Here is a 13,086-nt window from a genome sequence, read left to right on the forward strand (position 1 = left end):
GAGATGTGTCAAGATTGATTACTCTCTTCGGACATTTACTCGTTAATAGGGAACTTCTTGCATCTATTGGAATGCCGAGGCCAGCTTTGTTGGCAACACTCAGAGAACATACAATGCATCCATGCTTCTCTCCCGCTCCCATCCGATGACATCAAAGACAATCTCTCCTTCCTTCCATTGTCAATCAAGTACGGCCACTTGACGCAACAAAATTATGTCTGGACGCTCGAATTAACTCTACCTTGCGGATTGACATCTGGCTCGCTAAATTCCGAAATTAAAGGTCGACCAACTCGTGTGCTGAATCATGGAAAATGATTAAGATGTGAGCTTAGAATCACAAAGAAGGCGCGACCCTGTTCGCAGGATTTGTGCCTTGAGCATTCTGAGCAGTTGGTCAATTTAGCTGTATATGCTACTATGCAAATCTATCCCTGCCTCTCAGGCATCTTGACACCTGCCTGCCGCTTCTCAATCTGGACGGCCATTTTTGACGGTCAATCCGATTGTGATGCAGCCATTGGAATCCACTCGAAAGGACACCCCGACCGACAATATGCTACAAGGACTCCCAACGGAATTGCTCCTATCGATCTTCGAAGAATTCTTACCGGACCCAGACTGCATACAAGCATTTGAAGAGAGGTATTCTATGAGTGCGAAGTCTGAAGATTAGCTTCAATGTGTCCGTCAGACATACTCCCCTCTCGCCAGTCTTTGCCGAACATCTAGGAGATTGCGCACTGTAGCCGAGCCTCAACTTTATCGACACTGCTTTAGGACAGACACTACTGAGGTTCCGCTCGAACATAGATCCATCTAGAGATACACGCAGACATTGCTCCAGCGTCCTAATCTCAGACAGCACGTAAAGTCGGTGACTATCGAGCCATGGTTTCAGCATGAGACGTTGGAAGCCCATCTGTATCAGGATGAGCCGTTTGTCGCTGACGACGCCTTCAAAGACTTTCTTAGCGACGATCTAAGCGCTCTCGGTCCACCTACCGAGCTATTGTTCCTATTCAGGGGATACCTAGAGAAGCTCAATATCACAGATCAACTCCGGGAGACTTGGTTTCACGGTCTCGAAGCTGTCGATGAAGACTACGAGATTGCCTTGTTGTTGGCCCTAATGACCAATGTCGAACACCTGGAGATCACCATGCCGAACTACAAGTCTTTCATGCGACCCGAACTGCTGCTGGTATTTCCAATGATTCTCGGGGACGATTCATTCCTTCAGCACTTGCATTCGATACGGGTACGCGCTGCCGACCATGATTTTTACGACTTCGAATATCGCCCTGAGTTTGAGCCTTATCATGGCTACCCAGCATCTTTCTTCCTACCCTTACTTGCTCTGCCCTCGCTCCGAAGTGCAGAGATTAAGGACGCATTCGACCTGCTCGACCTCATTGTTGAATACACCTCTACATGATCAATCATTTACAAGTTGGAAAAGCTCTAGCTTGGCCAATGTGCTGTTCATCCGAACATAATGGAGTACATCTTGAGCCATTACAGCAATATCCGAGTTTTTGAATACGGTGCTAGCGAGCCGTATTATTGGCCATGGCACGCTGAGAGTCTGAGACAGATATGTTGCACCCACACCGACACAGTCTCGAGTATGTCGACCTTAACTCCGACCAAGGAGTCTACTCTTTCCCCACGGCGTTCGTGCGACCTCGTGGAGGATCACCATTCGATGGTAATCCGTTCCTATCAGATGGTGTCTTACCCAAACCCTTCAAGTCGTTCAGTGATTACGACTCACTGCGTACCTTACGAGTCACCACACAAGCCCTGCTCGATCTCGCTACAAGCCGAGCACCTGATAAGTTTCTTCCTCGTCAGCTAGAGGTATTGCACTTTACGTATTGCGATGAGCTTGTAATCCCACACCTCGAGATCCTGATCTCTGATCTTTCCAATACAATGTCAAAGTTGGAAAACATTCGCATCGATCCCTGGAATCTGAACATCGCTTGGCGATATCAACAAGATGATGAAAACCCGGCGTTCGGCCACCGCGGAGGAAAAGTAACGGATCATAAATTTGAAGCAAACACGCGATGTTTGTGAGGTTGCAGGTATTGAATCCCTAGTCGATCATATTGACGCGTCTAATATGGTGAATACAGAGTGTTGGGCAGATGTTTTGGCGCTCCTGTGAAGAGCTGCAGGGTATCATTCTGGCTTCAGGACAGCAGCACTTCGCCCTGGAGTATCGATTTCTGATCTCGGTATTTGAATGGCATCATTCGGCTGGTGTAGTTGGTGGACGAGGGCGATCAAGCTTCTTCGCTCTCACTAAAGTCGATATCGCGGTAACCTCCCCATGTGCTAAACTCTGTCACGCGTATAGCTGTGGAAATGCACGATTGCAGCAATTTCAGGAGTAGTCTCTGCAGAGAGCGCAACAGTTAGCATCTCTCTTTGGACGACCAGACCAATGTTGAAGATATTGTGCATTTCTATAGTTCAAAACGGCCACAGGCGTGGCCGTGGAGAATGCCTAGCTAGACGTGACAGATTTTAGCACACGGGGAGGAAGGGATGTCATGATATAAATTATAGCTTGTGATTTAGAGCCTGGGATCGCCGCTTGCGCGGCATTACAGCTCTTACGAATGCTCATCGTCCTTGTGATTCTCGTCCCTGTGCTTCTCGTCCTTGTCCTTCTCGTCCTTGTACTTCTCGACCATCTCCTTGCTGAACTTCCAGTAAAACGAACTGTCCTCATAACAATGTTTTCCGCCAATCTCCTTGATGGCGGTTTGAATCGCGCGTGTGGTTTTGCAATAGTCATCGTCTTTCTTCAGAAGCTCAAGACGTTCCAAACGAGGAGCAAGCTCGAATAAAAGCTCCAGATATGGCAGAGCTTGTGCTACCCAGTGTTCTTCATTCATGTTAGGAAGGTCTTCAAGATCTCTAAGTCCGAGATGGTTTAGGTGTGGAAACAAAACGGTGCCGCTTGTACAAGATTTCCACGCGTCCAGATCTTGTTTCCAGCCTAGTGTACACCGCTCCAGTTTCCTGCAATGGCTAGCAACGGCAAGCATCGCGGACTCGGTAAGGTGTTCGTTATCCCACACTAGAGTGAGATCATGCAGGTGAGGAAAGTTCATGACCCATTGATTGAAGTGCTCGTTAGTCAACCAATCCGTAGAGGCTGATACGTCGCCACTGTAACGGCTGGAGATTCCTAACACTTCCAACTTCGACAAGTGGGTAAGAGCATCAAACTCGCTTTGTGGCAGTGTCTGGGAGGAACACATGCGCAGGCGGAGCTCCGCCAGATTGGTGAATTGAGATAGTTGATCGCAGACGTTGCCCGAATATTCCTCCAACAAGGTGATGTTCAGAGATCGAAGGGCTCTCGTAGCGGTAGAGAGAAACAGTTTCACTGCCAGTGTATGTCCGTGAATGCTTAGAGACGTCAGACTGTTGTTGGGTACGAGGGGGCGTCCGACCATGTTCATGATCTCTTCCGCATCGGTTTGATCAATTTCCTTTCCGAGACTGAGGCTTGAGAATCGGCTGAGTCGAAATAGATGTGCGTAAATCTTGTTACTATGGTCAACCTCAGGATCGGTAGTGTAAATTCCTCCGCCAAACTTGATTGAGGTCATGCAAGAGTGATTCGTAATGAAATCGATGAACGGATCGAGATCGAAGACGACCACGCTGTCTTGGAAGACAAGGTGTCTTAGTCGAGGGCAGTTTTGAAGGGCTTCGAGAACCGATGGAGAGACGTCAAATGAGGACCGGAACTCGACTGATACCAGGGTAGGTTCCAGAAGAGAACACATAATTTCGTCAAGGGGATCAGACGGACCGTCGTATACAAGCTTCTGGAGGTTTGGCAATCGCACAGCTGGAAAGACTTGGATCCAGTATACTGGCTGTCGGTTCTGGAATCCGGCAGGTCCATATCCATTCAGCTCGAAGATACGAATCTTGTCGGCATAGAATTGACGTCTTCCCTCAACAGGACGCAACAGCGCCCCCCATCCAGGCTTGTACCAGAGGTGATCGATGAGCGAGTCGAACCATGCTTTGTTGACGCGAACAGCGTTGTAAAGTGACTTGTTAATCCCGATGTAGCCAATGATGATATGGCGGAGCTCATTAGGTAGCTTCTCGAATGGTGCTTGCTCTGACTTCTTGTCAAGATTGTTACCAGCAACATCCAAAGCGGCGGGTGAAATGGTAGACATATGCTGGGCAATTTGGGCATCCTCAGCATCAGTCATAGCGAGATCCTTGTTGACGGAAACTGAGGTGGTAGGCTCTACGACGTCGGTGATGTTGCCGTCAAGCACAAGTGAGGGCGGCGATGATGAATCTGGATGTTCCGCACGAGGCGCCTTATCACGGTTGACTTCTTCGTCCATGACGCTGATGATGTTGTGAAGGACAAAGTGCTTTGATGAGAGATGAATAGTATGTGTACGATGTTCTGTGTTGAGAGAGAGTTGAGGGTTGGAACAAGGAGGTGTTAGGGTCGGATTTGAACGAACGAGGAAGGCACCCAAATGACGCGCGTGTTGAGTGACGGTGGATGCGTGAAGTTCGAAATTAAGTGGAAGTGGAAGGAGCAGCTTCACTTTGTTGTTTGATCGCAACACACAGTAAGAAGCTACGACCGCAATGCACTATTTCCTGGCCACAGACTTTTCCACTGAGATACTGGTTGACGAGAAGAAAAGGTCGGCTCTCAGCGGCTCATCATCAAGTTCGATTGACGCGGTGCATTGCAGCAGCTTAATTCATGGTGATATACGATGAAGAGAGACAACAACTACCTTTTCTTCCTGTCTCCCGTGAAACACTTTGCTAGAATGTATCTGCTGGCTGTGTTTGCTGCATCAAGATGCAAATCATAGGAAGCAGCAAATCGCATCTTTTTAGACAATCCACAATGAATAGGATGCCCTGCATCGCTGTGCACAAGGTATGCAACGGCAATTAGTATGATTGGAAGAAGTCTGGAATTTGACTGAGTATGGAAAATGTGCACTAGGAGTGTCTGATCTCTCCGATTATATGCCGCTCAATTTCAATCCTGCTTGACCTTTCTCGAATCCCTGTTGGTGCTGATTACCTCTCGACATGTGCACTTGGGAGATTTCTTTGGTCTTTGCAGATTGAAGCCTATATGGCTTTGTAGGTCCTTCCCTTTCCTCCTCTAATTACTGTACGATCCCGGCGTCAGTGCTCGGCATGGAACGACGCTCAGCTAGAAACACTCTGATGGTACGGTTGAGATGGCGAGTGGGATGGTCGATAGCATCCAAGTCGGGTGGAAGTCTGTTCATCATTACACCGACTTGGAGCATTCGAAGCCTTGGAATCAGATCGCAGACTGTGGGGATGATGGCTGGATATAGATCTCTGCTGAGCTGTTAGAACACCACGTCAATCAGTTGCATGGACTTCACAAAATACCTCACAAGGGGCGCAGCGAAGGAAATATGTTCAACCTTGCCGAGCTGGAGCGCCTTCAGCTTGGGAAAGAGAGGTGCAAATTCTGTCAAACTCTTCCACTCATCCAGATTGTGCTTCCATCCCAGGTTACAGGTGATGAGGTCAGGGCAGCTGCGAGAAATGGCGACAATAGAAGCCTCTGTGAGACTGCACTCCTCCCAGTCCAACTGTAAAGTGTGCAGGCCGGCGAAATGTGAGATCCAGTCAGCGAGCTTGTCGTCGGTCAGCCATCCAAGAGTGGCTCTATGTTCGGATCTCCAGCCAAGACACAAGTATTTGAGGTTTTCCAAGGCACAAAGAGCGTCAAAATGGTCTGAGGTCATCGGCTTGGTAGTTTGGTTCCAGTTCAAAGAAAGATGGACTAAGGTCGTAAGAACAGAGACCTGATCGAAGATCTTCTCACTTGGGAAATCGAGCGAGAGTGTCAGATGCTGCAGTGAGGCAGCGACGACGGAGAGAAACACTGCAACTACCGGGCCCTCTCCATTGATGGATAAAGACTGGAGCTGCGTGTTAGTGGGCAGCGGTACCATTGACTGTGGGTCGATGTCGGTATGTGTCTCGCCGAGGTACTCGATCAATGGTCTGCGCAATGACAGGTGCACGAGATCACCACGTCTCAGGAGCACTTCCGCCACACTGAGTGTGATGTCGTGCCCACTTGCACCCCGAAGCCAGCCTCCAAATGTGAGAGAGCGTAACGGTTTATGCTTTCCAAGAAACTTCAAGAGACAGTCGTTATCGCTTGTTGTTACTTCGCCGCTGAAAGAAATAGTGTGGAGTTTGGTACAGTTGCGGAATGATGCCAACAGGGTCGCGGTGAGATAAAATGATCCGTTCAACGTCAGGTGTTGCAGAGTAGGGTGCAAGAACGGGATCAGCATTTCATGGGCGAGGTGAACCCATGTAGCTTGAATCTCAAGGCGTTTGATGACTTGGAACGTGACACCGTGAAGCAGACCAGCGGTATGGTCGGAGGATTTGAGAGTTCGAACACGAATTCTGCGTGCATAGATCTGGCGTCGATTGGTGGAGGTGTAAGTTTTGGAGCCACTTTGTAGCTTTTCGATTGACGTTGTGTGCCACAGCAGATCAATCAGACGATCGAACCATTCTTTGTTAACGCGAATTGCATTGTAAAGAGTCTTGTTGTCGAGAAGTTTGCCGATCTGTGACTGTATCTCGACCGGCATGTTGTAGAACGGCACTCCAGGGACTGGCAGCGCATCGCCTTCGTCGGCCATGATGATGTTGATGCAGAAAGGTGTCAGATTGATGTGACTTTGATGTTGGAAAGGAGGGTTGTGTTGATGAAACAGAATATGTGAGCAAGTCAAGAGCTGACAGGGAAGACAGGAGTCAAGGAACTGAGAAAACTATTGACTGGTTCAAGATTCACTCGAAGCTGTGAAAAGTCCTTCACCTACACCTTCGCTTTCACCAGTTCTACAGGACCATCCTTCGACTACTCAGACCTGCAGAGCTGCACGATGCTTTAGCTCTAGTCACATCGTCTCCAGAGATGGGCGATTCAACAAGATTATATGGAGACACAACCTCAGCTCGAGAAATATCATGCATTGGTACAGCCATAAGAGTAACGAAATTCGGCAAACGGGGAGATGCATATGGAGCCAGTGGTCGATGCAGTATATGCTCTATCTTCAAGGAGTCAAGGACGAAGCTTGACGGGCTTGATGTCAAGAAGGGAAGTCGACGCAGGAACAAGACGATGGAGTTAACACGGACATGTCGGGTCAACCCCGGTATCGGCTTAGTGCATTATGTCGATGCTTAGACAAGCTTCAGAACGTCATGGAAGAGATGCGGCGATTAGATTGAAGCTGTAATACACGAGGAGCATTGAACCATCGAAGGCGTAGTTAGCTGACGACAAGACTTTTGATAACACAACCGCCCAAGAAACTCTGGCGCATCTGCCAGCCTGTCCTTTCTGCTTCTCACATCCACCACCAACACCATGTTCAACCGGCAATGCAGAGCAGCGCTGCAATCGTCGCAGCGACTGTACGCCACATCGCGATACCATGTCGCCACTGCTTGCAACTACTCGACTGCCCCCCGTCGCATTCCCTTGACACCGCTGTCTCTTCGCCACTCATCCCTCGCCGCATCGCGTTCGCTTAGTACCACTCCTGCCCGCAGGAAAGACGATTCGCCCAAGAAGGTTGATCCAGAAGAGGAGGCACAAGAGCAGGAAGACAAAGACAAGAAGGACCGCAAGGACTCGCTAGACCCTGTCAAGGAAGACTCGGCTCCAAAGGAACCCACACCCATTGGAGCTTCTTCAGCAGGAGCCTCTTCCCTCGGAGGCGAATCCGCAACAGCAGCAGGCGGCGAGAGCGGAAGTGGCGGCGGTGGTCGCAAGCGCAAGGGCGGCGAGAAGGGTCTTGTCAAGCCTTCGGTGCCTGATGTCTACCCGCAAGTCCTCGCCATCCCAATCGCTCAACGGCCGCTGTTCCCTGGCTTCTACAAGGCCATCACCATCCGCGACCCCAATGTCATTGCCGCCGTGCAAGAGCTGCTCAAGCGTGGTCAGAGCTATGTTGGTGCCTTCTTGCTGAAGGATCCCGAGTCCAACACAGATGTTATCACCGACCCTAGCGAAGTCTACGATGTTGGTACTTTTTGCCAGATCACCGGAGCCTTCCCCGCTGGTCACGGTGATGAGAAGGCCCTTCAGGCAGTCTTGTATCCTCACCGCAGAATCAAGCTCACCAGTTTGATGCCTCCTAAAAAGGGCGAGAAGGGTGACGCTGTGGTCGAGGACACCCCTGCTGTCGCCACAGCCACAATCGAAGCTGCTGAGAAGCCTGAAACCGACGTCGAATCCAAGGGTGACGTGACTGCCAGCTTCGAAGAGTCTCACGTCGAGACTCCTGGAGAGAAGAAGCAGGTCGCACAGTACGAGCCCACCGACTTCCTCAAGACATGGCAAGTCAGTCTGGTCAAGGTTGACAACCTCGCCGACGAGCCCTTCGACAAGCGCGACCCTACCATCCGCGCTTTGATCTCCGAGATTGTCAACACTTGCAAGGAGATTGGAAGTGTCAACCAGCTCTTCCGCGACCACGTTTCCGCTTTTGCCATGTCGCAGTCCGCCGCAAACATCGCTGACGAACCCGCCAAACTCGCTGATTTTGCTGCGGCCGTGTCTGGTGGCGAGGGTATGGAGGAGGCCCAAGCAGTTCTTTCCAGCCTGGACATTAAGGAGAGACTCAGCAAGGCTCTCGAAATTATCAAGAGAGAATACATGAACGCCCAGCTCAGCAGCAAAATTAGCAAGGATGTTGAGAGCAAGATTCAGAAGCGTCAGCGTGAATACTGGCTCATGGAGCAAATGAAGGGTATCAAGCGCGAGCTTGGTATGGAGAGTGACGGCAAGGATAAACTGCTCGAAAACTTCAGAGAGAAGGCTACCAAGTTGGCCATGCCCGACCCTGTCAAGAAGGTCTTTGACGAGGAAATCAACAAGCTTGCCCATCTCGAGCCTGCTGCTTCCGAGTTCAATGTCACAAGAAACTACCTAGACTGGCTGACCCAGATTCCGTGGGGCAAGCGCAGTGCTGAGACTTTCGGCATCAAGAATGCAATGAAGATTTTGGACGAGGATCACCACGGCTTGAAGGATGTCAAGGATCGCATTCTTGAATTCATCGCTGTTGGAAAGCTTCGCGGTACCGTCGAGGGCAAGATCTTGTGTATGGTCGGTCCTCCTGGTGTAGGAAAGACCAGTATTGGAAAGTCGATTGCTCGCGCATTGAACAGACAATACTACCGCTTCAGTGTTGGTGGTTTGACTGATGTCGCCGAAATCAAGGGTCACCGCAGAACTTACGTTGGCGCCCTGCCCGGTCGTATCATTCAAGCTTTGAAGAAGTGTCAAACCGAGAACCCTCTTATTCTGATTGATGAGGTCGACAAGATTGGCCGTGGTCATCAAGGTGATCCGTCATCAGCCCTTCTTGAACTTCTCGACCCCGAACAAAACAACTCTTTCCTCGACCACTACATGGACGTTCCCGTCGATCTCAGTAAGGTCCTCTTCGTCTGCACAGCAAACATGACAGACACCATCCCCCGCCCTCTCCTCGACCGTATGGAGATGATCGAGCTGTCAGGCTATGTCGCTGACGAGAAGATGGCTATCGCCGAGCGCTACCTCTCACCCGCCGCCAAGGACCTTTCCGGTCTCAAGGACGTCGACATTGAAATCGAGAAGGAAGCCATCGCCGAACTCATCAACAAATACTGCCGTGAGTCTGGTGTCCGCAACCTGAAGAAGCAGATCGAGAAGGTCTACCGCAAGTCCGCTCTCAAGATCATTCAGGATCTCGGCGAGGACGCTTTCCCCGAGGAGAAGGCTCTCACATCCGAAGGCAAGGAGGCACAGCAGGAAGCCGCAAAGGATACTTCCGACACCAAGGAAACACCTACAGATATCGAGAAGGAGACCACAGAGACACCACGTGTTGCACTGTCAGTACCTTCATCAGTGAATGTTCGCGTCACAAAGGACAACCTTAAGGATTACGTCGGCCCTCCCGTTTTCACCGCCGACCGCCTCTATGAAACCACTCCTCCCGGTGTCGCCATGGGTCTCGCCTGGACATCCATGGGTGGTGCCGCCCTATACGTGGAAACCATCCTCGAGTCCGCCCTCTCTTACTCCTCCCGCCCCTCCCTCGAACGCACCGGAAACTTGAAGGCCGTCATGAAAGAATCAACATCCATTGCCTACTCATTCGCCAAGGGCTTCCTCGCACAACGCTTCCCCGACAACAAATTCTTCGAACATGCTAGAGTGCATATGCATTGTCCTGAGGGAGCCGTGCAGAAGGACGGACCCTCTGCTGGTATTACCATGGCTTGCTCGTTGATCTCTCTTGCACTCAAACAGCCATTGGCGCAAACTGTTGCCATGACTGGTGAATTGACTGTTACCGGAAAAGTCTTGCGTATCGGTGGACTCAGAGAAAAGACAGTAGCGGCCAGACGCGCCGGAGCCAAGATGGTCATTTTCCCCAAGGACAATCTTAGTGACTGGTTGGAGTTGCCCGAGGTATGTTTTTGCTCACCCCTACCATTTTCCCCCATCACACCACAAGTAACTAATGTATTCCGCAGAACATCAAAGAAGGCATCGAAGGCAAACCAGTAGCTTGGTACAACGAAGTCTTCGACCTCGTCTTCCCCGGCGTCGACGCAAAGCAAGCGAATGGACTTTGGAAACAACAATTGAAAAAGGACAAGAAGGAGAAAAAGGACAAGGAAGATAAAGACAAGGAGTATGATTCCGATTAGGAACTGCTTACTTTCTCCCCCTTTGTTGAGCATCCTTCCCTTTTCTTCCTCTCTTTGTCTTTGGTGGTGGGCTTTTGTATAGAGTAGATTGCTCTCTTTCTCTCTCTCTGCTATTTTGTAGATCATAAGAGCATGTTTTTTTTTGGCGTTTGTTGTTTATTTTCTAGCGATTCATTTATTCTGGTTGTTACTTTTTTCCAAGTGTATAAAAATCCTCTCTTCTTTTTTTTGCTTCTCCTCGTTCTTCCCATCAGTCCCTTATGTAAAGCACATCAGCATAGAGTGATAGTCTCCACCATCTCGGGGAGCGAATCTACCACTGCAACCAATTTCTTTGCGAGTCTGAAGATAAAGTCACAAAATGGTCAGAAAAGACATAGACAAGATGATAAGAAGATAAAATGAGATATGAAAATGTTTTCAATTCGTCATTGAATTGGTTCTATTCGAAGCAAAAGAATAACGCCATCATCTGTGTCCCTCCAGAAAAAGAAAACCATTAGTCATTATGCATTATGCATTGTCGTTGAAAGAGCCCTTCTTGTCCCATTTTCCCAATCCTTGCCCGACCAATCCAAAATTCAGATGCAAGAATGATGTCTTGTGAGAAGACCATGCTAGAGAAGCAGATAAGAAATCGCTCAGTGAGAGATACGAAAAAGGGTCAAAGGGACAGTCGCGTGTCTCATGAGACCAAGACGCGTCGAGAAGCGTAGCGCCGCAATTAAGCGACGACCTTCACGGGCTTCTTCTTGGTAGTGCCAGTCGACTTTGCAGCACTTGCGTTGGAAGAAGCAGTAGCAGAAGCGGAAGCAGTCTTGGGACAGTAAACGTTACCAGCAGTAGCGTTGACATACTGTCCCTCAGTCGCAGCCACGAAATCCAAAGGCGTCAAGGTGCGGTTGTACATGAAACAGCCAACCTCCAATTCACCACCGGGCAGACCCAACCATCCCTTGGGCAAGGGCGCATTGTACGCCATATACGCCGACACGCAGCCAGAGTAGCCATTGCACTGTTCGATGCAGTTGGACCAGCGGGCTTCGCGGGTGAGGAAGTCGGGTTGGGGGATATACCAGGAGTAGACTTTTGAGGCGGAAAAGGAGGAGGAAGGGACGTAGCCGGAGATTGTGCCGTTGCCGGGGTGTTGGGAGGCGTGGGGGAGGGGGTTCATGAGGGTGCAGTTTGCGGCGAGGGGCACGATTGCTGGACCGCCGGCGCGACGCTCGAGGTCGATTGGTGTGGCTGCTGCGAGAATGGGCAGAGCGACCGAGGCGAGCATGGTGGAGAAGAGCATCTTGATGTTGTGTTTGAAGCTTTTATTTGACGCGTCCAGGGAAGAAGGTCTTTTGTTGGTCGGGTTATATATGTGAGTCGATGTGGGATTGACTTGATCGAAGCTCAGGCTGGACAAGGTGTTGTTGTTGTATGATAAAAAGTCGCGTTTGATGAGATCAAGGAAATGGGAAGGCGGGCATGGTCATCTTTATAAATCCATGAGGTTGCATAAGGTAGGCACGGCAGACGGGAACTAACTGCACGTCATTGCTATTCTCGGTAGCAGTGGAAGAGCATCTGAGGGTAAAAGTTTCCGGTCTCATCCACCACCCCACGCCAAATCATGCCCTGACCAAGCACCCAGATGGGCTTCGCCAGTCGCCATCAAGCCCAGTGAGATGCACAAAACAGGGGCTGAGTCTCCACCCAATGCGCGACTCGGGACCCTGCCCATCCTACGCGACATGCATGCATATCACAACCACTTGTTTGGTCCTAAGCAAGCGACCACTTTTGCTCTCATCTCAGCCTGCGATCAACACACAGCCACTTCTTTTTGCCTGCCTGTCGCTCTGTACGACGGAGGCCTCTCACAATTTGAAACAGAAAGGGCAATTGACTTTGCTCAACGGTCTTTCCTGGACCATGGATGCAGGTTGATGTTTCTCGCGTCGCATGGTGAGAAGGTGGTCCGTCCGTGGCAGTCGCGTGCACTGCTTGCAGTTCTACGCGCAAGGTGGGCCTTAGATTTTTCGCGCGACTCTGACTAAAAATACTCTCTTTTCTCTTTTCCAATAGTCTTGTGCCACCAAACACGAAACCTCGACAAGATGGCTTGTGTTCAGTAGGTCACGGTAGCATTCTTCTGATCTCTTGTTTTCTCTCCTCTTGGATTTTGTGCAATGCATGCGATTGGCGGTATGCGAAATACAGATCGCTGTTCCCAAGACCGTTCACATACCGTTGGTTGTTCAGGACGCCTCTTGTCTC

At 50.1% G+C, this 13,086-nt stretch overlaps 4 protein-coding genes across 4 annotated transcripts; 2 read left to right on the plus strand and 2 right to left on the minus strand.

Annotated features, from left to right (window-relative positions):
- The first annotated feature begins 1,519 nt into the window (after window positions 1-1,519).
- M438DRAFT_70515 (uncharacterized protein) lies at window positions 1,520-2,382 on the plus strand. The gene is made up of 2 exons (XM_029910274.1): window positions 1,520-2,093; window positions 2,145-2,382. Exon 1 carries the CDS (start codon window positions 1,600-1,602, stop codon window positions 2,083-2,085), a length of 486 nt encoding a protein of 161 aa, XP_029757982.1. The 5' UTR covers window positions 1,520-1,599; the 3' UTR covers window positions 2,086-2,093; window positions 2,145-2,382.
- Window positions 2,383-2,627: 245 nt separating this feature from the next.
- M438DRAFT_357732 (uncharacterized protein) lies at window positions 2,628-4,400 on the minus strand (the record flags this gene model as incomplete). The annotated part of the gene is made up of 1 exon (XM_029907195.1): window positions 2,628-4,400. One exon carries the CDS (start codon window positions 4,398-4,400, stop codon window positions 2,628-2,630), a length of 1,773 nt encoding a protein of 590 aa, XP_029757983.1.
- A 2,943-nt stretch (window positions 4,401-7,343) lies between these two features.
- M438DRAFT_323999 (lon protease-like protein) lies at window positions 7,344-11,048 on the plus strand. The gene is made up of 2 exons (XM_029903038.1): window positions 7,344-10,576; window positions 10,642-11,048. The coding sequence occupies exons 1-2, from the start codon at window positions 7,475-7,477 to the stop codon at window positions 10,816-10,818; spliced, it is 3,279 nt and encodes a 1,092-aa protein (XP_029757984.1). The 5' UTR covers window positions 7,344-7,474; the 3' UTR covers window positions 10,819-11,048.
- A 172-nt stretch (window positions 11,049-11,220) lies between these two features.
- Window positions 11,221-12,331, minus strand: M438DRAFT_347875 (uncharacterized protein). The gene has a single exon (XM_029906006.1). It carries the CDS (start codon window positions 12,113-12,115, stop codon window positions 11,543-11,545), a length of 573 nt encoding a protein of 190 aa, XP_029757985.1. The 5' UTR covers window positions 12,116-12,331; the 3' UTR covers window positions 11,221-11,542.
- Window positions 12,332-13,086: the final 755 nt, after the last annotated feature.

Source organism: Aureobasidium pullulans (assembly GCF_000721785.1).
Source record: "Aureobasidium pullulans EXF-150 unplaced genomic scaffold scaffold_17, whole genome shotgun sequence".
Taxonomy (NCBI): domain Eukaryota; kingdom Fungi; phylum Ascomycota; class Dothideomycetes; order Dothideales; family Saccotheciaceae; genus Aureobasidium; species Aureobasidium pullulans.